We start from the raw sequence: 25,123 nt of genomic DNA, 5'->3' as shown, positions 1-25,123 counted from the left end.
CTGACTACAGTAATCCTCGGGATAAACAGAGACTAATATCAGCGTAGATGCCATTCTTCTTATGATGTATAGAGTACATCGGGTGTTATAGGAAGTGTTCCCGGTTCAGGCTGACCTAGTTTATGCAGTCTAACAATCATTTAACTGATTTGAATAATCACACAACATAAATTTATAATTTATATTGTGATACACATTCTTTTTTTAACTCGTCACATTCAATTTGGAATGCAAATCTGGACTGCGGCACATTTACAACTTGAGTAAAATATGCTTTATTATGCTGTGATGCTATACAGTTAACCAGGAAGGCTTAGATTCGGGAAAAGAGTTGAGATTCAGTCATTTTACGTACACAAAACACAGGAGTCCAGTCTCACCGTTTCTTCCTCAGTGTCACCTATTATCCCCGGGAGACCCACACAGACACTGGTGTATGAGCACGTGTGTAAAATGTCGGCCCCAGACAGGAGGGCTGGCAGTACCGTGGGGTTAACGGCATGAATGAATTCATTCTGCCCTGTGGGAGCTGTCTCTGTTTTGCTTGAGTGACATTCTCTAGACAGATGCGGCATTCTCCAGGACAGCCTTCACCAGCTGAATATCCAGAAGGAAAGATGCTCTCTCTTGCTTCGGTAACAGAGGAGAGAGAGAGAGAGAGAGAGAGAGAGAGAGAGAGAGAGAGAGAGAGAGAGAGAGAGAGGGAAAAAAGATGACAGCTTCTCTCTGGAGCTCCTCTTTTCTCCTCAGCTCCATCTCAGGGCAGAAACACAGCATTTGTTGGCGAGAGCACAACCTGACAGATAGCGCTAACTAGCACAGCCTCTTGAGACACACCAAAAGGCTGACAGTCAGTTACGGTCTGTCTAAAGGGCACGACTCCTGGTCTGCGTGTGCTTATTGGAGGTGCCAAGAGTGTCACCCACAACCCCCTTTCATTGCCCAGCACCCCCAAACCCCAATTTCTCCTTCTGTATTTTATTGCTGATATCACACACAAACAGACAAATATAACAGATGCTGTATAAAAAAAAAAGAAGAAGAAAAACGCACTTTTACCATGATCTGTGTAAATACCAAGGGTCTTGGAATATATTTCTTCATGGGCCTTTGTTCTAGGAAGCTAGGAACTTTTTCAGACCATTTTGACATCTGTGAAAGTACAAAGGCTGTAATTATGACAGAAGAATGGACATTTTGACTTGAAACACTATTGTGATGTTGTGTGTCCATGTGAATCTACGTACATGGGCACAGATACATGCAAACAATGTTTCACGCTCGCAACTAATTGATTCCTATGGATGCTGCCATTTTACAAGACCAGGGCTGTGGAGTTTCAGCGAAAGCTAATGTTTTATTTTGTACTGCCGTTAAGAGTGTCCAAAAACATCCCTACAGTGATCCCGGCCTCCCTCCTATGTGGATAATGTGGTCTGCTTCACACTTCACTTGAGAATTGTCTTTAGTAAATTCCATTTAAAATTGAATTATTTTGTAGTAAATACTAAAACCTTCTGAGTCTGTTGACTTTAGAGAAAGTATCCTCCTTCATATTCCATAGCTATGTGGCTAACTCTAGCCCATTAAAAGCTAATAGTACTGAACCTAATTGTTTTTGTCCCAAATTCTATTTAATCCCATGCTTGAGTTAATGCTTTGTGCACCAGAAGAGCTAATGCTCATCTTGGTGATAAAGATCACATAAATTCTCTGTGAGTATATGGGCACATCAGATTGGCCTTATCTATTAGCCACCAGCAGGCGATTATCCTCTGATTATAGTGTTAAATTCATTCCAGGTGAACATGCATTCAAATAAATAATATTGATAACGAATTAAAGTTTCTTTGATGGCCTGTACACAAGGGTTTAATTGCAAATAAACCTCTATGGCCGGGCAAACATACTAAGTGAAAGTTCAACAAAAGAGCACCCAAAATGCTATTATTATGAATCCACATTTAAAGAACCATATCAAGGTGATATTAATTTGACCCCTCCCACACATATTGACCCCTCTGTCATACCCTTCTTTAAAAAAAAAAAAGCACCCTTATAATCACCACTAATTAATTGGCTAAATACCTCAAAACTCTTTTTCTCATACAATATTACTGAAACATCACTGAAAAACACTTCTTTCTGGAGTGATGGAAAAAGGCCCAATCGGATTGAATTATTTTACTTTGTCCATTTACTGTGTTAAAAGCAGCCACTGATTTGAAAGATCAATCCAGCTTTAAAGGGATCGTGGGTGACTTGAATGCTAGGTCTGCAAAGTGGCCTGTTGGTGAGACTATGGTGCTCTTGTGGGGACTGTTCCTCGTTGCTCCTAAAACTGTCAGGATGAATTTTGTCCATAGCCCAGGGCTAAAGGGTGCAAAAACTGACCAATGAGTAAACTGACAGGACGACTCATCATCCAAACAAGTATGACTCCCAGTGGGCAAAGCCAGCGAGGCTCAGCGACCGCAGCACCAAACACGAGGGGTTTCCAGACCCAAATGCAAAGTGACATTCCGAAAGGGAATGTTCGGCTTTGTCTGAAATCTCAGCGATTGACCCAGAATAATGCGTAAGGGGAGGGAGGACGTCCTCACTCCTGTGCTTGACTTTTCTGATGCGTCACTGAGGAGCGATGATCACAACTTTTTTTTCGACCAGTTTCTCAAAACATATTTGATGACATGGTAAAACACCTATCTATGAGTCACAATTTGAAAGGCTTTGAAACCTGTTACCTGGAGTCATGAGGTCATATCTCTTCCTCAAATAATATGTTTTCATGGGTCACACAGAAGGTAGATACTCCCTCAAGGATATTTTCTCCACAAGCATAGAGATAAAATTATAGATAGCTATGACAGTTTTTTTCTCTGGTGTGCTGGAAGTTTCAGGTGTCTAATAACAGAGCAAATAACAGATTTACACATTTGAAACGCAAACACATACACACATCAGCACTGAAAGGGTGCGTAACAAAAATGCAAACATAAGAAATAACATAAAAAATAAATAAAAAAAACTGTATGTACTGTTGGTGTATATCAAACAAATGACTCAGTCTTTCCAAAAACATCATTACTTGGATCATGATTTCCTGGGATCATGACTGTTTACTGTGAATGTGTGAAGGGAAAACCATTTACAAGCCCCAACAGGGTTATTCCCATGGGAATGAAGGGCTCCAGTGAAGTAGTTTGTTCAGGTGTTTACTGGAAGATGTAAGCTGCACGGGAATGTCAGAGTGTCTGTTTACATTTACTCTAAAAAGCCAAATACTGCACATCCACAACTGTTGGATCGTGCAATCCAAAAGAAAACTGCACCTGTAACTAGTAAACAGTGAGGATTTCAATAATTTATCCTTTTTTTTTTTTTCTCCACTAAATGAAAGGGTTCAGGAGTAATGCATTTAGGTGTGCAGACAGTAATTTGCTGGTAAAAGTTAAAACACTTTCCTGGCATCGTTCACACAGGCAGAGCCCAAGCGATGCCATTGACTAACTAATGGCCTGGTTGCCGATGGGGATGGGATGACAGTGGGGAGATTTATGTGTGGAGACACGGATGAATGATTCATCATTTCTAGGGAACAGTGATTCGAACACTGAGCTCAGCATGGACGGCAGAATCCACACACGTTAACTGAGATGTGACAGTAGACCTGCCACCTTGTCCCGACACCTGCATTAATGTGTCCTTTATGAAGCTTTTGGTGGGGTGGGGAGTAACTGCCTTGGAATATTTTGCTAATACTGTCATTTATTTGTTCATCTTTATATATGTATATTTATTGCTATTTGCTAAGGTATTTCCTATATTTGCCAATTAATGTATCCGGCATTGTTGCAGAAAACCCTTACATTATAGGAGGAACATGAGCCATTTCAAGGAACTAGAATATCTGAAAATATGACTTGAGGGTGGTCTATTTAACCTAGCAAGTATCAATAAGACCCTAGCGACTACATAACGAATAGGAAAAAGAAAAGAAAAAACACTCAGAAAACCATTACAATTACACAGTTTGGACACTCTAGCAATGGCCCACAACAACCTAACATTATGACAGTGACATTTACATGGACAAGCACATTGATGTTTTCATCAAATGTAAAATAGTAATAGTAGTAATAATAGTAATAATAATAATAATAATAATAATAATAATAATAATAATAATAATAATAAAATATATAGTATATGTGTTTTATTTAGAATTTTCAACATTTATTTTTGGGCCAAATTAATAGATAATGTTATACATGTGTAAATATTAATACTAATATTATACATACCATTTTATTACATTCTTAGAGATCTCCAAGACACCATAACACATCAGCACATCTAAATATAGAGCTCAACAAAGTAGCCCAAAAACTAATGGTGTGATCATTTCCTATCAATTAGTCCATCCATCACTACTGATTGGGCCAGAGTGCGAGAGCAGAGTCTATTTCAGGATCATTCCTAAAAAAAAAAAAACGTGAACAAGTATGCAGTGAGGGATTATGGGTGAAAGTCCACCATCCAAAAGAATACACATTCATGTGCTTGTGTAACAAGCATCTCTATCAAAGAGTAAAATGACCTTGTTGAGATCCATTAGATCCACATGCTGCCGTTCGCCTTTTGTCCCAACTCTTACCAAAACATCATCCACATGTGGCTGTCAAAAGGATGGGTTTTGCATCATTTCAGGCTTTAATTCGAGCATGGATGTGGTCGTAGCTAAAGTGGCAGGTGTGATGCTTTTGTTCCAGTGCCTGTGAGCTCAACAGCAGGTGCACGGATGAAACCGTTTTAAGCACTGATGATGTATTAGCTACCAAGCAATGCTGAGGTAACCTAAAGATGAAGTCTGATTCATGATGTTCTGTATTAATAGCAAAGATGAAAGGATGGGTGAAATGTGCAAGGAGAGAGACAGTCTCACCCCTACAAACTGAAAACCCCAAGGCTGGTTGCATTCAGCACCAGATCAAAACATATAAAGGACAGTTTTTGCAAACGTGTACAATCTAAACTGCCCTTTGAAAACAATATTCATGCTGAGAGAGACTAAGAAATGGTTGGAAGGATGGAGGATTTGAGACAGAGTATGTGAGTGGAGTGAAATGACAGACATTCCTCTCCTCCCAACGTTTCTTAAAGCATTCTCAATACAATAGGTCCAAATCCACTCCGGGTCTTCTATTTAACGCTTAGGTGAGAAGTTATCTTGAACAAAAATGTATCATTATCTCATGGAAAAATGTATCATTATCTATTTTTAGATATTTCCATATGCAAAACGGACACATCCTCAACACGACTATTTGAATTTTAGAAATGGTCTACCCAGTAGTGAATAGGCTGCACAACTGGGGTTTTGGCCAAATAATTATTTTGAAATCCAACTAAAGCAAACCCTTTAGTTGTGATCATATTGTAAAAACATAATCTTTGAAATGAAGCTGAATGTACAGCTGGTATAGGCTCCGTGGAGATATGTGATGAAACAATAACAACATGTGTTGAATGTGACCAAAATAGAAGCTCTATACAGTATGTGTCTTGCAGCCAATTTGCGAAACATACTGTACACATCCAATCCACACACATGAATTCACATACTAAAAGAATATGCAAATCCCAACATGGCACTTGTGCAAACCTTCAGGTATCAATAGGCTCCATTAAGTGTGAAAAAGCAATTTAAAAAGCTATCCAATGGTTGTGTTCTGTCAATGGAGTCACTTTCACTCCCTCAAAAAAATAAATAAAACCCATAATGCCCGCAGGCTAACGGATGTTGCTGGCAACACACGCGGTTTTAATTGCTTTTTGCAAGGTCAAGCGACCTACTGCTCCACAGCTCAGAATAAGGAGACATAATTCAAGTATGGAACATGACATGTTCAAATTCCAGCAAGGAGAAGCTGGAACTTCACTGGACCACATTACGGTCATACGCACATTTGAAAATAATGATAAATAGACTTGGATGGACTGTTTTTATGTTTTGTTTTATGTACAGTCTTAATGACATTTTCAAATTATATAATGTTTCATTCATATATGGAAATTGTATATTCCACATGATTTACTTTTAAAATTTCATGTGCCAAAACAATTATTTTAAATAAAAAATTAAGAACTATACAATGTGGAACAGCAGTTAAACAGTGCTAATTTTGGAAAACTCTTAGTGGAATTATAGCAGGGTGATTAAAGAAGGCTTTGAACAGGAAGGGTAACTGCTCTCACTTCTACTCCACTCACATACTCTGGTCTCGCACAAACTTACTAAGACGAAACATCACCTAAAATGCTGTGATTTGTCTGGGTGGTCTAATTTAAACCTCAGTGCTAAACAGGCTAAATCATTTTAATCAGAATGTAAACGAGCCTATATCCCCTCTGAATGATACTTCTATCAGATACAGAAGATTAGTAGGAAAATAAAAAGCAAAATCATCATGTTCTACACCAACAACCAGACTGATAGACATCAGGACTTGTTTCCATCAGACGTAGCCCATCAGGACTCCATCAACATCCAGCAAACTAAACATTAAACAACCCCAAACAGTTTATATAACCAGTTGCATCTCTAAACTGCCTCATTTACTAGAAAGCAAATATCAAAATAGTGCGATCATTTACGAAGTCGAACAAATTTATTTATTAACTGTGATTACAAAATGTAAGCTAGAATTTATAGTAGCTATAAAGTATCACTACATTCAACCTGATAATTGTTATTATTGAGATCGTTTAGATTAAGGAGAAATACAAGATTTAAACATGTCTATTCAAAACAAAGTGTAGCTAAAGTGGCAACTAAAGAACGTGCCTTGCTGACCACACCAATTTTATTTTTGATTGAGTTTGTTGTGTGTTGCGTTTGTGGCTCAAGAACAGGAAATCACTCGACCACAGCAATGAAACCCTGTGAGAGTCAAAAACTGGGTGGAATGCTAGTGCGCTAAAGCCTTAACCGGCAAAACAGTTTACAAGTACAATTAAATGACTGTGACCTTTTGCCCCACCCAGAGTTCAAAGCCCGATGCAGTAGAAACTTTCCCTTCTATTTACATTAAAGAGTCAGCTTTCCTGCCAGATCTTAGGTCATTAGAAAGCAAAACAAGAAAACCTTCAAGAGATAAAATGAAGCCTGTGTCTTTCTTTCTTAAGAGTAGCAAGTAAGATGAACTTGTCACAGATGGAGGTCCTCACCTCGATAAACGATAAGCGGTAGAAAAGGGGGAGAAAAGAAAACACGTTTGTGTATCTGCCGCCCCACTGCTGATATTGTAGGGTCAAGAGATAAAGCCACCCAGGACATTCACGAGTGAGAAAGAAATGAAGAGCTTTGTCTCGGGTGAAATAGGAGAGACCGTTAAAAAAGGGGGGAGGGGAGAGGGAGAAAAGTCACCTTAGATTGAAGTCTCAAAGTATGGGTGTAATGATTCACTACTTTCCTCGATGCATCGGAACTGTGTCGATGATATGCATAGCAAAATATGTATGTATAAAGAGAACAAAGAGGGCTTTTCTTACTATGGGTAAGTTCATGGGTACTGTACTATGGGTAATTGATGCATCAATTACAAATCCTGACGATGCATATCATAGAGACTACCCTAGAATATCATGCACTTTCCCAACTAATCCTAAACTAACTTTTCTTCACGGAATAGACTTCTAGGGTAGTCTCTCCACAGAAACACTGTATACCTGGAACACTTTAATAAGGTTGTGTAGCCATTAACACTATCCAACACAGTAATAAACATGAACTAACAATACTTTTAAAGCCTTTTAAAATTTTGGCTTATGTACATTTGGTTATACTTTATTTTAAGGTGTCATTGTTACAGAGTACAGAGTAATTATTTAAGTACTGAGTAATATTAATAAACTACATGTATTTACTATAGGGACAGGGTAGGATTAGGATTTGGTTGAGGGTTAGTTGCATGTAATTATGCATAATTTACTGTTATTGCTATGGTAAGTCCATGTAACATATGTAACATAAGGACAATGTAAAATAAAGTGTTACCGTAAATTTCTACAAATATTACAATAAAATAATGTACTACTAACATTAAGAACTAACATTAACAATGGACAAAAGGTTTTGTTTGTTTTTTGCCCCACTCTCTGATCCCCTAAAGGCCATTGTGTAATACGCACACTGACTAAGACACATTGGAGGAAGCATTTAAATAATCCTCTGAATGCATATTAAAAAATGCAGCATCGAATCAATCGAATTGCATAGAATTTTTATGTGAATCGTCTTGAATCGAATCGTTCTGAATTTGCAAAAATCGTTCTTGAATCGAAAACTTATGAATCGTGAATCGATTCGCTATCTAACCAAAGATTGACATCCCTATCTCAAAGATAAAGGCCAAAGATCGCTTTTCAGAAGGCAAATACATTTGCAAATGTCTGCCTCTACAGCAAGACATTGATGAATGGTTTAACATAATCGCACCATAGGCCCAGCTGAACGTCTGACACCGGTCTACATGAAATGTAGTCAAATCAAAAACAAATAGAACCCATATTAATTACAGTATACAGATGCCTGTTCAATTTCTGACAAAACTTGAGTATATTGAGTACCAACAACAGGACAAATGGAAGAGTAAAAGAACGTTTCCTGTTTAAACAGCATCTCTATGCAGACTTTAAAAGGACCCCAGTGTCAGGAAGTAGAGGATAGGTTATTTTTAAATGGCATCCCATATTGCATTAGAGATGTATATGTTTTTTGGAATATTTGACTCCAGATTGTTTTGTAAACGAGACACAGTAATGGGGAGTTCGCTAAGAAACTTTTGTTGAAAGATAAAGTAGCCAACTACACTGGATCTGACAGCAGCTACATCGCAAATCATAAGTAAACAATTTCTCAGTAGTTTGTCTGTAAATGACAGTTTAATATGGATAATATGTTCAAAACACTTGTGCAATAGCAAAGGGATGTTGATACTTTTTTCCTATGCAATGACATTAGCCAATCATAACAGTGGCAATCCCAAACTAGTGTAACTGCTTCCCCCTGTTTTCAGAGTTTAACATGTGTTTTCTTATGCTGTCAGTCTTGGATTAGCATTTTCGTTTTCTTCTTTGACACTATACCAAATGTCTTATAGTTATGGGTTAATTGGTTTTCTAGCACTCACATCTGGAGATGGCAATTAGAGGAGACAATACTCTTGATATGGGCTTTGATTAAACTCCCTTCTGTGCTGAACAAGACAATGAGCTCTTTTTTTTTAAATCAGGCATGCAAGTTTTGTTTGCAGGCTGACATGTTTGGGGAAAAAACAACTCCAGATGCAATGCTAACAGGCATATTTCCTTTCACAGATCTTTTTCAGGTACAAAAATATTCCCACAGAGTGTTACATCAGCCTTCATTCACCTGCCGCTGCTGATGAACATCCTCTAATAGTCTCCCTGACACACACGCACGCACACACACCAATATCAAAAGCCAATTACGGCAAAATAATGAAGAAACCAAATTGCCCTCAAGATGTTTCGCATCGTGACAAATCAATAAAAGGACCATGATGACATACAACGAGGTGCCAATAAAGCACAGAGCCGCAGAAGCATTTGACTACCAGACGTGGGGGTCACACTGATTCACTGACAAGTGCTGTGGTAAGTAGTTTTGTCACAGACGTGTGACCTCTAACCTTAATCAGGCTTCTTTTTTTTTTTTTTTTGCCACTTCTCCAATCAGGGAAATCGGTCACAGTGGCTGATAAGGGTCTATTCTGGAGCTATTATGAAGAAAGACGGGGGGTTGTGGGTTTTAGTACACATCAGATAACATAAGAACCACACTAAGGAGAGTGTGATGTGAGACGGATAGTGTATCACGAGTGGTAATCGCTTCCTCACGAGGGACCCAATCAAGCGCGGTCGGCTCCCGAGTTGTGGCAGGGGAGAGGGACCCTCCCTGACACAGTGGCACAGATGGATAAACAATGGATACTGCGAATGGGGGCACACGACTGACCTACATTCATTATCTGGGGACTAAACGGATTCCTCTGTAAAAGTGTGGTGTATCAAAATTCCAGATGTAATTGGGTTGATTCATGACCCCACACCCCTGACACTTCTCTACCCCTTCTGCCATGTCTCGTGCTTTGTGTGTAATTACTTCAATCATGTCAAAGTGTGTGCAGAAATGTTTCCAAATGAGGGCCTGGGTAGTGTTGCGCCATCAACCGCCCACACGGGCAACCCCAGACAGTTGGACACCTCAGACTCCATCTGCCAGTGGACGGCGATATGTTTTCTGCTGTAGAATCCTTGGAGAAACCACCTAACATCTCAAAATGATGTCACAATGAAAAAGTAGTAAGATAAGACACTTACCTCCTCCACCACCGAGCAGAGAAGAGTTTGCTGTAGAGGAAACAAAAGAGAGAAAAACAACATGAGTGTCTGAATTAAAGAATGCATTCAAAAGAAGCACTTTAGCTCAAAGCAGAGTACACTATCATTCAGATGAGAGCCAACAGAGATGTAGAACCTGAAGGTCAAGAACACTGGTCAACGCCAGACGTTTGCACTCAATAGAGGTTCGAGGCACCAGTAAACTGGCAGACATACTGCAGAATGCTATGATTACACTTCTAAATGAACACCATTGAGTGTTAAACGCCTAAGCTGCGTGTTTTCTGTCAGAGCAGAGTGGGCTACATGTAGAGCTGCTGCGGTGAGTTTAAGCAGAAGCGACGGGGGCCCGTGTGTTTCTTTGATGCCATGTTTCTGATCTCAGATAGTGCAGTGGGCGGCCCGAGGTCGAGGCCTGTCTAAGAAATATCTCCCGTTGCCCGGATAAGAGTGCTAAAAACAGACGGAGTAAAACTATATTCCACTCCTCTTTACTATGTTTAATGTGTGGCTGATTGTTCTATTTGAGTGTGGCACCACAACCCACAGTTACACCCTTTCTCTGCTAAGTGGTAAGCTAATAAGTGGTTTCATTAGAGAGAAAAAAAGAGGGGTAACTGAAACAAAATACAAAATTAGTCCAATTATTAAAATGCTTATTCTTAAAGTTTGAAAATGTAAAAGACACTAAATCTATAGCTACCCAAAGTCACACACACACACACACACACACATATACATACATACAGACAGATGATATATGGGCATGGGCGTGTGTGTGGGCGTGTGTGTGTGTGTGTGTGTGTGTGTGTGTGTGTCTCTCTCTCTCTCTCTCTCTCTCTCTCTATATATATATATATATATATAAATATATACACATTTATACATACACACCCATTTAACCTATATATATATATATATATATATATATATATATATATTTATAACATTTTCAATGAAAACAAATGTTAATTATATATCAAATATCTGCACTGTTCAGAAAGAATGCTAAGATATACATCAGCATTTTAACAGCATAGAAAGGTCCTAACAGTGCGACTGTGTGCTTCTGTCTGAGCTTTCCCAACAACGACAGCACGGCATTTTCATATCCCAGTGGGGTACGCTGAGAAAGTTGAGAATAATGACCCACGAGGGCCATTTTATTTTTACTTTCTTAAATGTTTCTTTCCCTTTGTGAAGCAAGTCTCTCTGTGGGATTCTTTTGATCTCTCTTCCCCTCGCTCCTGCTCTTTTTCTTAGAGAATACACATCTAGGTAAGCATGAAAAAAACCTGCTACCTCCACTGAGATCAACAACATGACTAACCCCTCAGCAACTGATATCAAGGGAGACATTAAAACCTTCAAAATGGATGGGGACATTTCCTTAATCTCTTATCATAAGACGGCGGGAGAACAAATGGAGAACAATGCAGGAGAACAAATGGAGAACAGCTGCTGTATAGAAGTAAAAGAGAAAACGTGTGCACTTTCAGAAGAATATCCCAATGCTGCTGTGCTGTGGAACTGGCTACTCGCAATATGATCCAAAAAGTGACAGGAAGTCCGAACAGGCCACAGTCAAAATCTAAACAGCAATCCACAGCAGAGGAAAAATCACGCCATATTGCAGTTTGATAAAGGTATTAATCATAAAACATATTAGCTCACTGTCTTTTTGTTCTACATTTAATCAATCAGATACAATTTGAAAATAGTCATGGCTAAAAGTAGTGATCAACTGATATGGTCATATTAATCAAAATGTGAATAAATGTATATACAATACCGGTTAGTACTGGTTAGAATATTTTTTTAAAGAAATTAATACTTTTATTCAGCAAGTACATATTAAATTGATCAACAGTGACAGTAAAGACATTTATAATGTTACAAAAGATTTATATTTCAAATGAATTCTGTTTCTTTCTATTCCTCAAAGAACCCTGAAAAGAAATTATGTTTCCACAAAATATTAAGCAGCACAAATGTTTTCAACAATAATAATAATAAAGTTTCTTGAGCATCAAATCAGCATATTAGAATTATTTCTGAAGGATCATGTGAGACTGAAGACTGGAGTGATGGATGCTGAAAATTCAGCTTTGCCATCACAGGAATAATGAATAATAACTAGTAATTAATAAAATACATTTTAAAATAGGCAAAATGTATTTTAAAATGTAATGCTATTTCACAAAATTGCTATTTTGCTGCATTTTTTTATCAAATAAATGTAGCCTTGGTGAGCATAAGAAACATATACATTATATACAGATTTGGATTTAATTTCTTACTGTTAAAACCTATGGCTGTCAACAAAATATTATATCATAATTAATCTCTACTCTTTAGAAAGCAGAATGAAAAATTAAACCATAACAGGCTAATATTAAACTTAGAAAACACATTTCTTGATAATTGTACATTAATACAATTGACTGCCCTAACAATTATTTTCTTATAGCCTCACAAAAGTTGTCTGAATTTTTTTTTTAAAAGAGAGAAAAACAAAAGCAAACCACCAACACTGCCATCTCAATGCCAGAAAGCAGACAGGAAGACAACACATGCTACTTCCTGCGTTATCCTAGACCTTTGATCCGCTTGGTGTCCACCCTTGATAAGACCACAACGCTCTACAGAAAAAGACAAAGCTCCATCTGTACATGGTGAAGTTTTTTTTCTGTCCTGTTCAAGTCATAAATCCCAGTCAAAGCTTCCTGCTCTCTCTTAGAGAACGGACGAGGGCCAGTAGGACTCACAGCGGTGGGCGTCCCGCTAAGCTCGTAAATCTAACAATACAGAAACACCAAGATTGTGCTGGTCATTAGTTAGTGTCAGAAAACAACACAGACGCCGGCATCCATGGTGACGACATCCTTACACATTCCCACACTTCCACAGACACAATCGCATCTTTCCTGTGTTTTTCCTTTTGCACTCAGGGTACATATCAAAAGCAGCTAAAAGCTGCTCACACTTTCCAGTCAGGTCCATAGGGAAATAGTGCATGTCCCCCAGAAAAGAAAAAACACCAGAGAAAAAGAGAAACATTGTGCATTAATACATCAAAGAAAATTCACACATACTGTACAAAAACTTTTGGCAGACAGCAAAAAATGAAGACACACAATAAAGACTGGAACATGTCTATATACAGCGGGCGAACAATGAAGTATTCATCGGTATATTAATTAATCAGATATCTTAAAGTATACTGATAATACAGGACAGTACATTTATTTTAGGGATATTCCCCTCTAGAGTGACCTGGAGTCATGATTAGGCATCTTCAAACAACACATTTTCAAAATCACATAAATAATTGCACTAGTATTGAATCCTGTGTCTTGCAATATAGGTAAATATCTCTTAGGTAAAGAAATGTTTTTTTTTTTTTTTTTTTTATCTCAATGGGAACTTCTGATAAAATAAAAATAAAATAAAATGTATGAACGATAAGCACAACCCTTCAATAAAGAGACAAATCAAAAAAGCAAATAAACAATAATTAACTAAAACCCATAATGCTATCATTTTCTCTTTCCCATTTCACACTATTCTCCATCTTTTTGTCGCGTAAGTGATGCAATTAATGTAGTGTTCATACTGAAAATGATACAATAAGTAATATACTACAATTACCCAGATGATGATGATGAACCCAAAAAAAAAAAAGAGAGAGAGAAAAAAGGTTTTAAATGCTGGATAATTCATGCACTCAAAATACATACAATCTAGGTTTCAGAAGATGTGGGAACTCGGGGAACTTATAAATGTGAGCTGAAAACTGTACTTTACCATCACCCCACATTGTCTGCCTTGAGGCCCATGTAGGTATACTTCATTTTCTCAACTCTCAGTTGAGCGCGTGAGCCTTTCAAAGTATACTCCTATGGCCATGAGTACGAAAATACACTTTCTTAGCATGCGCACTATCTAGTGGACTTTGTTTTCTCACACATGTACTCTCATGATGTCCGTGCAGACAAAAAATATATGAAAATTATGTCAAGTGGACAGTGCGTGAACCAAAGTATACCTTGGGCTTTATGTTTCAGTATTTGAATAATATATCATTTTTGCGCATTTGGACTAGGTTAGCTAATCTGCTAAAGACAGCAGTAACTAAACCAGAGGGTCCATGTTTAAAGCTATATTTCCCTCAAATCTTAAACAATGAACACATATTTGTAAAACAAATGTTAAGGTGCGGTCAACATCTACTGTTTTGCTAATGAAATCCAGTCATTTCAATAGTGATCGGGAATAGCGATAGATTTCCCCATGCAGATTTGACAACGGGTTCAAGTTGGTAACGCATGATTCACAGAGTTGACCAACTCCGCTGCTTGGTTTGAAAGTAACTTCTGTGTGAGCTTTGCTTAACACATTTACATCACTAAGCTACTGAAAATTTTTGCCCATAAAATGTCACAAAAAATTGCGCTAATGTGACCACACCTTTATTGTTACAATAGAGACGATATTATCACATACTTGTACAGCCTGACCTCATGACAAAATGTTTGAATTAGTATGATGTGATTGATTCATATGGAAATGTAACATTTTTAGAAAAAAAAGCATGAAGATCCACCCCCAAACCTACCCGTCAGTAGGGCGTGAGCACGAGCAGATCGTATGAAAACGTACTAATGAGATTCATACGCATTAGACACCAATTTGCCAAAACATAGAAATTACGGATTTCCATGAGAGTTTGTTGTACTGGTACAATAGTGTAAGTGTAGAGTACATTTCAGACACAGATAGATTAAGTACACCCTTTGCATGCTAAAGTAGAGAAATTGCATTTCTTAATTAATCTATTTTATGAGAACCTGTCACCCTTTACAAGCTTCCAGAACTTTTCACATTTTAATCCATATTCTTAGTTGCACAATATCAGAATATGTAATTAACTGACTAACTCCGTCTGGCATAAAGAATGAAGATGCAAGAGTAAAGCAAGTACACAGTCTGCATTAACCTGAGGCTAAAGGAAAAATGATCTGCCAAGACCTCAAATGAACCAAGCTAAAATACTTTACTTGAAAACAACTTGATTTTCTTCTCTGGCTTCATACCCCTTTTTTTCCTGTAGTTTGCTTCTAAATGAACACCAAATCTTCAGCTTTTTCACATTCATGATGCCAAGTTCAAAACACCAATATCATTTTCCTCAGAGATTTTGAACCTTCCTACAAAACTGAAGTGAGCATAAACAGAAGCATGTTGACGGAAGAAACGGAGCCGCTATATTTAGCGGCCAGACATACTGAACATGCCAGTATCTAGCTGAAATGATTTGCTTTTCAAATAATAAAGAAGGCTAAAAACAGGATTCCACAGAGTACATTCCCATTTCAATACTCTGAGCATCGATAAAAGTGTTGGAACTAGTTACAGCAGTGGGGAATTCAGTACTTCAAATGTCCAGCCATGTGAAAATAAGCTTGGAAACCTCAAAATAAGGATAATAGGTGAATCACCCTTCAGTTTACACACACACACACACACACACACACACACCGAACTTTCCACTTCACAAGACAGCTTAACTGGGTCTGCCAGTCAGCCCAGAATTTTAGGGTGAAGTCATTAGTACAGTAAGCAATGTGTTGTACACCATCACACAGACATACACTCACAAAGCGCCCTGCGAAAACGCTGAAGGCAGAAAATATCAGGGAGACCTATCTCATGTCAGCAAAGCTCAGCGTTAAATTGAACCAAGTCTTGTGGGTAATGATAAGACTCTTCATTAGCCACTGAGACAGAGAGAGAGAGAGAGAGAGAGAGAGAGAGAGAGAGAAACTAGGCTGTATTTCTTATTTGCAGCACATTAAAAATACATGCGGTTTTGCCTGGCCCAGACGCAGCGTAGTGTGATAACTCTACTCGGCTCTTTGGTTCTTTATTGCGCCGAGCATTCCCGGAGGAATCTGTCTGCAACTGCTGAGCACCAGAGCAGGACAAGCTGAACCAGAGAGTATGGGACCAGAACAGATCTCTCATCTCATCTCATCTCACTCTCTCTGTACGCATACAGTTATATAGCAGTCAAGGGAAGAAAGCGCAGAAAGCACTGAAAGCACTCAGTGTTGTACCACTCTTGATCAAAGTCCCTCTTCTCCACATCAGTGAGGTCCGTTCACCATGCGCACCAATACAGTCCCGCATCTCTGGCTGTAACAACTGTTCAAGGAGGAATACTCAATCTTCTGGATGTCCTGGTATATGATGATCAAGAGATCGTCATTCATAACTCCCAAGGCCAGCTTGTACCAGTTTTGAGAAGTCTTGAGGTTTTGAAATGATTGAATCAAATGAGCATTGTTCTTGTTAAAAACAATTACTGGAAAAAAAGTTTGTTGATGAAAAGTTTTGCCTCACAAAAAGCGTGTCATAACGTAATTTAAAGGATTTGTAATTAATAATACCTTAAAAAAAAATAAAAAAAAAAAATAATAATAAAAAAAAAAATATATATATATATATATATTTTTTTTTTTTTTTTTTTTTAATAATCCAATCATAGTCAAACTGATGCAAATGCAAGCAATGTTTTAGTCATGATGTAAATACGTTCTTGCCATAATAACGCACTAAAACACTAACAATGAATATCTAAAGAATAAACACTTGGACTTTCAACTGAACCATTTTCAAAGACTAAAATCAGATACCATTTAAGTAAAACTGACTAAAATGAAGAAATATGACAACATAGTTCAAAATAAAAAAGATATATTTTTTAAAAGACTAAACCAAATACTGTATTATTAAACACGAGTCTGAATCTGGTAAGGAGACAAACATCTAAAGAGGACCCTGATGTGCTGTATAATTGCCTTATACTGCAAGTAACCCACAGATTCAGAAGGCAGGGTCACATAGCTCTAGGAAAAGCTTCTAGGCACTCATTTATAAACAATATCAATCACGACAGTAGCCGATAACAAGCCAAACTACTGCTCAATTCTTAACTGACCTTCAAGTTCAAACTTCTATTAATGAGCACAAAATTCACTTTTTGTTGTTCTGGTATCAAACCTCTTCAATAAGGTCAACGCATGTTTTCAAACTTATGAAAGATATTATTTCCCATTTTCATAAATAAATGGCCCGCAGCATCTGTTCATCTCAACAGAAAGTTATACCAAGAGATCTGTTCAACATATCACATATCACCATTACATTTTATGTTGAGAACAATTAACAGATGCAACACTGAGGCACGGTGTCACAAATGATGATGGTGGCATCATGGGACCTGCTGAGAAAAGAGACAACAGAGCTCTGATGGTTACGTGGAACGCCCCTTTTGCTTCATGTGTCAGAAGCGTTACGGGTGGCCCCGCCATGCCTGGTGAAGAAACGTTTCTCTGTGCTCTTCATCAAATGCAAAGAGAGAGAAAACTAGGCTACATATTTCATCAAGCTGCACACTTTTCATGCCGCTCTTAACTTGGAGTTTTCCTCTGAAAGACACGAAAAATCGCTTTTATGAAGGAGAGCAGCTTTTACTTTTTCTCTAAAGACCAAAGTAATATGGATTTCTCTTTAAAAACAATTGTAGATCCAATATAATCCTGTAAAACTGCATGCATTTAGAAATGTGCAGCTATGTCTACATTAGATTAGTCTTCATGTCAGTCATGCTGTTCTTGTGTTCATTTGTTGATGTGCATCTTATTGAAACAGAAAGCTGGGATATTGAAGCTGACATTAAATAAATAAATAAATAAAATAAAAAACTTTACAAAAGGGTCTTATGGAGTACTATTTTGACCACTATTAGCAACTATAGCATCTAGATAGAGTCAAAACTAACATACATGAAATAAAAGCAATTTTAACTATTATTAGTAAAAATATCAGTTGCAATAATATAAAATTAAAGCCAACCTGCATTAATGTTACAAAGAACATGGACCAAAATATGAATCCCTATATTTGTGTCTGTACATCATCTCTTTTCCACCTCTGTGTAGTCTTCTAATCACTATGGCTTAATTCATTCTCAACTTCCATCTTTCCTGCATCCGTTTTCCGATCCTTAGATTTGATGTGCAGAAGGGAAAGCAATAACAAACAATAATGGTGAAAAATAATGATGCTCCCGCTTGTGTATGCAAAGATGGACTAATGCATTCTGCAAGGTGTTATGATTCATCGTCTGAGACCAAATAAATAAATAAATAAATCGGATAAGATAACAGGGACAAAAAAATAAATAAAAAAATAAAAAAGTCTCTTTCAGTTAGTCTGGCCTAAATGACTTCTATCCTTGTACCCTGAAACAACATTATAGTTGATTCAAAAAGAGGTAATGTAGAATACTTACATAAGAGGAAGGAAATGGGTCAAGACTGCAAGAGAACAGACTCATCAAAAAATAATTTGTTCAGTATCATGCAGGCCAGCGTACGAGAAAAGATCTACTGCTAATATATTGCTGAGACAGATTGTGAAACTTGCAGAAAAAATACATTGATAAAAAAAGCACGAGGGATTGTATTGGCTGTACAATGAGTGGGATTAAAATGACCTCATGAGGACCTACAGAAATAAGAAAAACGATGCAGAAAATGCAACCTGAATCAAGGCAAATGCTTTTATGTGAGCCACATACATTCATGGCCACATGCTCACAAGCACCATAAATGTCAAACTTTCTGATGTTGGATTTAGTCAGTTTGTTGTTTACTGAGATCAACTTTGCTTCCATAGGCTATTGCATTCCTGGATTTATTGTATATAAATATGTTTTATATAATAATTGGTAATTTTGTTGCAATGTACACAAACATGTAACATGCAGATGATTTGTACATCATTAAATACTTCACCTAATTTATTACCTTAGTTATTAATATTGTAATTTTGTAAATTTTTTAACAACATTATTCCTTAAAATAAATATATATATTTTTTCAACTGTTTGTGACTGTTTTCATTGTAAAAATGAACAAGAACCTTGACTTGCCAGACTACTCCACACAGTTGTAAGAATATTAAAAGGATAAATTATCCAAAAATGTAATTATTTGATCATTTACTTACTTTCTATCTACTGTGGAAAAGGAAATATTAAGCTTTATGTCCAAGATGCTCTGTTCCATATGAAAGGACCAACTGTGTATGGAAGTGTATGGAAAACAGCAGCTTTGCATTTTTGAGTGAACAATCCCTAAAAAGGCAAGTATCATTATGTAGGATTCTGGTATTTCAACTTTTATGCAACATAATCGCAGTTGCCCTGTTCAAAACATCAACGTGCAACGTAGAGGACATTGAATTCATGATGAAAGCCAAAATAAAGAGTAATGTAGTTTGCTTTGTACTCTTTGTAGGATTAATAGTAATTTTGGGTCATAAAAAAAAAACAATAAAAAAACAAAACAATTGTAGGGAGTTCAGTGAAACTGGTATTCATTTCAAAACATTCTTACTGTATATGTTCCTGCCACTTGAAGTTACAACTAAGGCTGATTTTTACACCTCAAAAGGAAAAGCATTACGGCTTGGGTTAAAAACGCACACCGACGGCACCCACTGTTACTCGCTGAGCCATAAAGAGGAGATAAACAAGGTTATTACCTAAACCTGCATGCTATCATTAGTGCCCAGGGCCACACACAAATAAAGGCGATATCAGAGCACCATGTGCACTGAAAACTTATAGCACCATTCACCTGAATGTAAAACCATCAAAGGAAAAGTAGTGCCTGTTTATTTCTGCATCTATTAACGGTCCGCTATTCAGAAACCTCGCCAAATTTACAAAGCACATATGCAGCTCATAGTTTTATCTTTAGAAACATAATGAGTACCAAATTAAGACAACATGCAACTTTTTAAAACACAAGCTACCAAGGTAATCGTAACCATACTAAGTAGATTATGACCGGAAAAACAAAAAAATTAAAGGAAAAAACAAACCTGAAGATGTCTTTAATTATAGTAAAAAAAAAAAACACACATTGTGAGGGGGGTGACATAAAAGCATTAACCAACACCAGCTCTTGCATCTGGAAACAAAAGATCTGATTTCTTTCTTTAGATCTTCACAGATGTTTTAACTGAACCAAATGACATTCATCAAAGAATTAAAAAAAGGAAAAAAAAACAGAAAAAATACTTCAGCTCGTTGATGACGTCTGTTTATAGTTCAGAAATGCACATTTTAAGTTGAGTGTAGCTAAGAACGTATTTGAGGGATGCATGTTATGCCTGAGATAAGTAGCAAAGGGAAGGTTAAGGCCAAGAAAAAGGCAATCAGTCTGAATATTAACGACAGAGATTTGCATAAGCTTCTATTTGAATTTGAAAGGCATCTAAATGGAAGTAGAAGAGGTTATATTTTTGACAGCCCAAATCGCATGCACATAAAAAGTAAAAAAATAAATAAAAAGAAAGCCTTAATAAATTTCAGGTACAGGCTCTTTTTTTTTCTTATCATCTAATAAGAATACTACACAAAACAACAGAATATTATGGGTTTGCTACACTGTTATCAGAGTCGATTACATTGTTTACAGTACAGTACAGCATTCCTTAGATTTCTTTTGTATTGATAAAATTATTTGTAAAGCACTCGGATATTAGATGCTTGAATCACAGAACAATAATTTGTATCCTGCTTTCCCAGTGACTTCCTATCTCCCTTATCATGGTACACAGGACCGAACATCACAAATGGTACACTTTGGTAAAAATATTAAAATAAAAACATTAGAGGCAGAAATCCCATGCTTTTTGTAAGAGGTCATGGCCTTTTCAACTGGAACAATTAATTGGTATTCTATTACAGTAAATAGATATTTAAATGTACAGTAGTGGTCAAAAGTAATGTCTGGAGGACATTTGTTTTTAATGACACTATAAAATATTTTCCTCATATTTTGATGGTTTAATCAAACTTGTATTTATAAAATATTTTAAATATGAGGGAAAAACTAAACATTCCACTCTACTCCGTTTCATTGTGTTATCACGAATACAACTCCAAGCACAACTATGCAATATTTACTAAATGTTTCACACAAATATTAGGGTTTTTAATGTCCCCCCGTTTAACTGAGTTGCAAAAAGGGTAAACAAACTGAAAATAAAATAAAACAGTTCATATATTTTGTGTGACCATGGAAGATTGATGATAAACTCCTTTTACAAAAATGCACTTGACATTACATTGCTTTCTGTCTAAACATCTCTACAATGGAGAGCTATCTCGTTTTGCTAGCCAGCCCAAATCTGGAGAGCCTGATGAAATCGTTTACCACCATATTCTTCTCTAAAACAATGTAAATATTAAACTAGAAAGGGTTCAAGCGTATATGAGAGTGTGTGCATATGAGTGTGTTACATAAACGATAGTTTGCATTCGGCGGTGGAATTCCCACAGTGTGGATAATTGGCTTACGTCTCATGAGCCTTTTATTCCTCTCAGAACTCCACATTTCCGACGCAGGCCAAATAACGACTAACGTCTTTGTATCACGCTGCCACAGCATCTGGCAGAATTCATTTTCAGAAGCCACTGACAGGAAACAGTAAATTGTTATTGGAGAATAAGTGATACCGAGCTTGAATATGCTTGGGGGTTAAGTAAGACACAAGATTCGACTCCCTCCTGCTCTCCAGGAAGAGCGCGAGCACTAATCCTGATGTTGTTCACTCTAGCAGCTAAACATTTTTAGACTGCTTCACCATCTATAGAATAAAATGATCCAATATTAATTGAAACAGTAGCATTAAGCTCAATTAGGGAAAGTCTACAGCATTAGCAATTGATGTGTTGCCTAGTATATTTTACATATCAGCAGTAGATTGTAAACCATCAGTGAAAAGAAAAGACAAACCCCAAATGAATTTTTGCTCAATCAGATCCCTTTAGGATGGCAGGCACGTTTCACAAGTACATGCTGATTAGCTGTTGGAATTAGGATGTGAGATAGTAATAAATTAAAATAAATAAAATAGAATAATATATATAATAATCAAAAATACAAAATAAAACAAATAAAATAGCACAAATTATATAATAAAACATGAAATAATTAATTATACATAATAAATTGGGATTTGACATGTTCAGGAATATTACCAAATTAAAGTGTCCCATTGATTATACTGTAAAACAAATTATAAGATCAATAAGTTATGACAACATGTTTTTACATTGCTTTATCTCATCAAGTTAAGCAATTTTCAACAGTTTTTTATAAGTTATACAATATTCAACAAAAAATTTTAAGTCAATTTAATGTAATTTAAGTTGAAATTACTTAAACATCCAAGTTGATGGTACTTAATTTAAGGCAGCAACTTTTTTTTTTCTAGCTCCTGTATTACTGCAAATAAACCTCAATGTCTAGATCACACCTCAGTTAAAATGAAGATCTGATGAAAAACTCCCCCTTCACTGGCTGAGCATGGCACAAATAGGAGAAACACTTTCCGACAGGATAGATGGATGAGAATAGTGAGATAAAAGACAAGTCAAAACTAGCTTCCTTCTGATGAAAAACACCTTCAATCTCTTCTAGAGACTGTGAAATGCTCTACAGATAAATTCTCTAAAAGATGTTCCATTTCCCTACATTTCTACCAGGTAAACATTACAGCTCAAGAAAATTGTGTGTTTAGGCTGGCCAACAAGAATCGCCTCAGTCTTTAACCAGTACACCTCCATGACCTTGCATCAAGGACACTCCATTTGAAATGCATTGAATGTCACAGCATTCATTTCAGCACACGCTTAACTCGACTTGGCTCTTCTGTCAGTGACCAATCAGTTTAGATGTGCCGAGACAGGCCCCTTGTTCTAAGATCCCAGCCTGCTTGTTTGCTGTCCTGTTTGATCTTCTTTTCCTTAACCAGATGAGGGTGAAAAAAGTGCATTTCAAAAGATTCCATTTGCCAAAAAAAAAGCCCCATGATCCCTGTTGATTAATTGGGGCTTTTGGAATAGGGGCCGTGGAATATTAGTGTCACTTCCTGGCAAGCTTGCCAAGCTCAGACACGTCAGGACCCTACGGTGCACCTGTCACCTGAGGTGACCCTCCACCTTTGTTTGTGTCCACACATGGGGTTACTGCAAAGTTGCATGCATTTAGTCAACAAGGCTGAGGTCAAATTAAAGTGAAGCAACAGATGGGTTGAATGCATATGTGATTAAAACTCAATGCAATTAGGGCTTCTGGAGTAGGAAGAGTATGCATGAATACAGGTAGACAAAACTATCCAGAGATATATGCTACACCTGGCTCGAGTCAGAAATCTCTCTCTCTCTCTCTCTCTCTCTCTCTCTCTCATCTCTCTCTCTCTCTCTCTCTCCTCTCTCTCTCTCTCTCTCTCTCTCTCTCTCTCTCTCTCTCTCTCTCTCTCTCTCTCTCTCTCTCTCTCTCTCTCTCTCTCTCTCTCTCTCTCTCTCTCTCTCTCTCTCTCTCTCTCTCTCTCTCTCTCTCTCTCTCTCTCTCTCTCTCTCTCTCTCTCAAAGCAAGATAAAAACATCATGGAAAGTCTCCATCTGTTCAATAGTTTATTCAATCATCATTACTTTTGGATGCTTTACTTGCAGCTGAGTGAAAAATGGCCTCCAAGTTGAACTTGATCTTGATAAACAGCTTCCTCAGGGGGCGGACCGTGTGACCTTAACTTTCTGCACAACTATTGCCTTGCTGCATGTCACATCTAACATTACAGGTTTTAATTTAGTTTTATATTGTAAGAATTTCACATTTATTCTCTAAAGAAACAACTTTCTTTTTATGAAATAAGGCATCACCAATACCAATACTGCTACTGATGTTCTATGATTATTTATTTATTTTTCTAAATGTTAGCCATTACTAATTATAGCCATTTAGCATTACAGTATATTTAAATGAATCGATTTAACTTAACTCATTTAAAATGTTGTGTTTTTGTCAGTTCAAGCGCTGTGCGCATGAGCCATGCGTGTCACACAGACAGGAGAAATCAATAAAATAAAATAAAAAATAAATCACAGATTCCTCACACAATGATATTCAACAAAACTATCAACTAACCATGTATGTAAAAACTTTTTTCCGTGAATGCCATTTCATTCAAGTATTCACAAAACTGCTGTAGCAGAGTCTTAGCCGACTATAAGCTGCTGCTGCAAGCCGCTTAAACCCGGGACTAGATATGCTGCTCTCGTCCCACCAATCTCAGTATTCAATTTAAAAGGCCCAGTGAGAGCCTACAGCTTGATATAATAGATGCACCACTGCTAAATTGGGATTTGGCATCAGATTAAGCTCTTTATGATATTTCTCCCTGAACAGACTAAAAGAATGTGACATTGGTAGGATTAGAAGAGAACTTCAAAGCAGTGGGAATTTGTGATCATTAATGGACATCCTAATTACTAAGGATACACCAGAGCACTCGTTCTCATAATTTACGATTCACGATTTGAAAACGTGCCTCATTGGCATCTCTCAGATGAATTCTGCCACATCGCTGCACCTATAGATTATAAAGACTCTTCAAGAAAGTCCTTTGTCATACACAAGTGAGCACTGCTCACTCAGAAAAGATGATCTGACTTATCCTGTAAAATATTATGTAATGCTAAAGTGACAAAACATTTTTCAATCTCTTCAACTTCAACTCTGAGTGTACTGTAGGCTCACTCACTCCCACA

General features: G+C 37.1%; 1 protein-coding gene across 2 annotated transcripts in view; it reads right to left on the bottom strand.

Annotated features, from left to right (window-relative positions):
• Window positions 1-25,123, bottom strand: part of macrod2 (mono-ADP ribosylhydrolase 2) — a 578,061-nt gene that overhangs the window by 420,008 nt on the left and 132,930 nt on the right. For both annotated transcript variants that reach the window (XM_084391152.1, XM_084391151.1), the window contains exon 4: window positions 10,408-10,437. In XM_084391152.1, the coding sequence (XP_084247278.1) occupies window positions 10,408-10,437 (30 nt within the window). The remainder of the gene's footprint in view (window positions 1-10,407; window positions 10,438-25,123) is intronic.

The sequence above is a fragment of the Rutilus rutilus genome, assembly GCF_951802725.1.
Source record: "Rutilus rutilus genome assembly, chromosome: 20".
NCBI lineage: Eukaryota > Metazoa > Chordata > Actinopteri > Cypriniformes > Leuciscidae > Rutilus > Rutilus rutilus.
The sequence above is the reverse complement of the archived record's forward strand: the minus strand, read 5'-3'. Positions and strand labels throughout refer to the sequence as shown.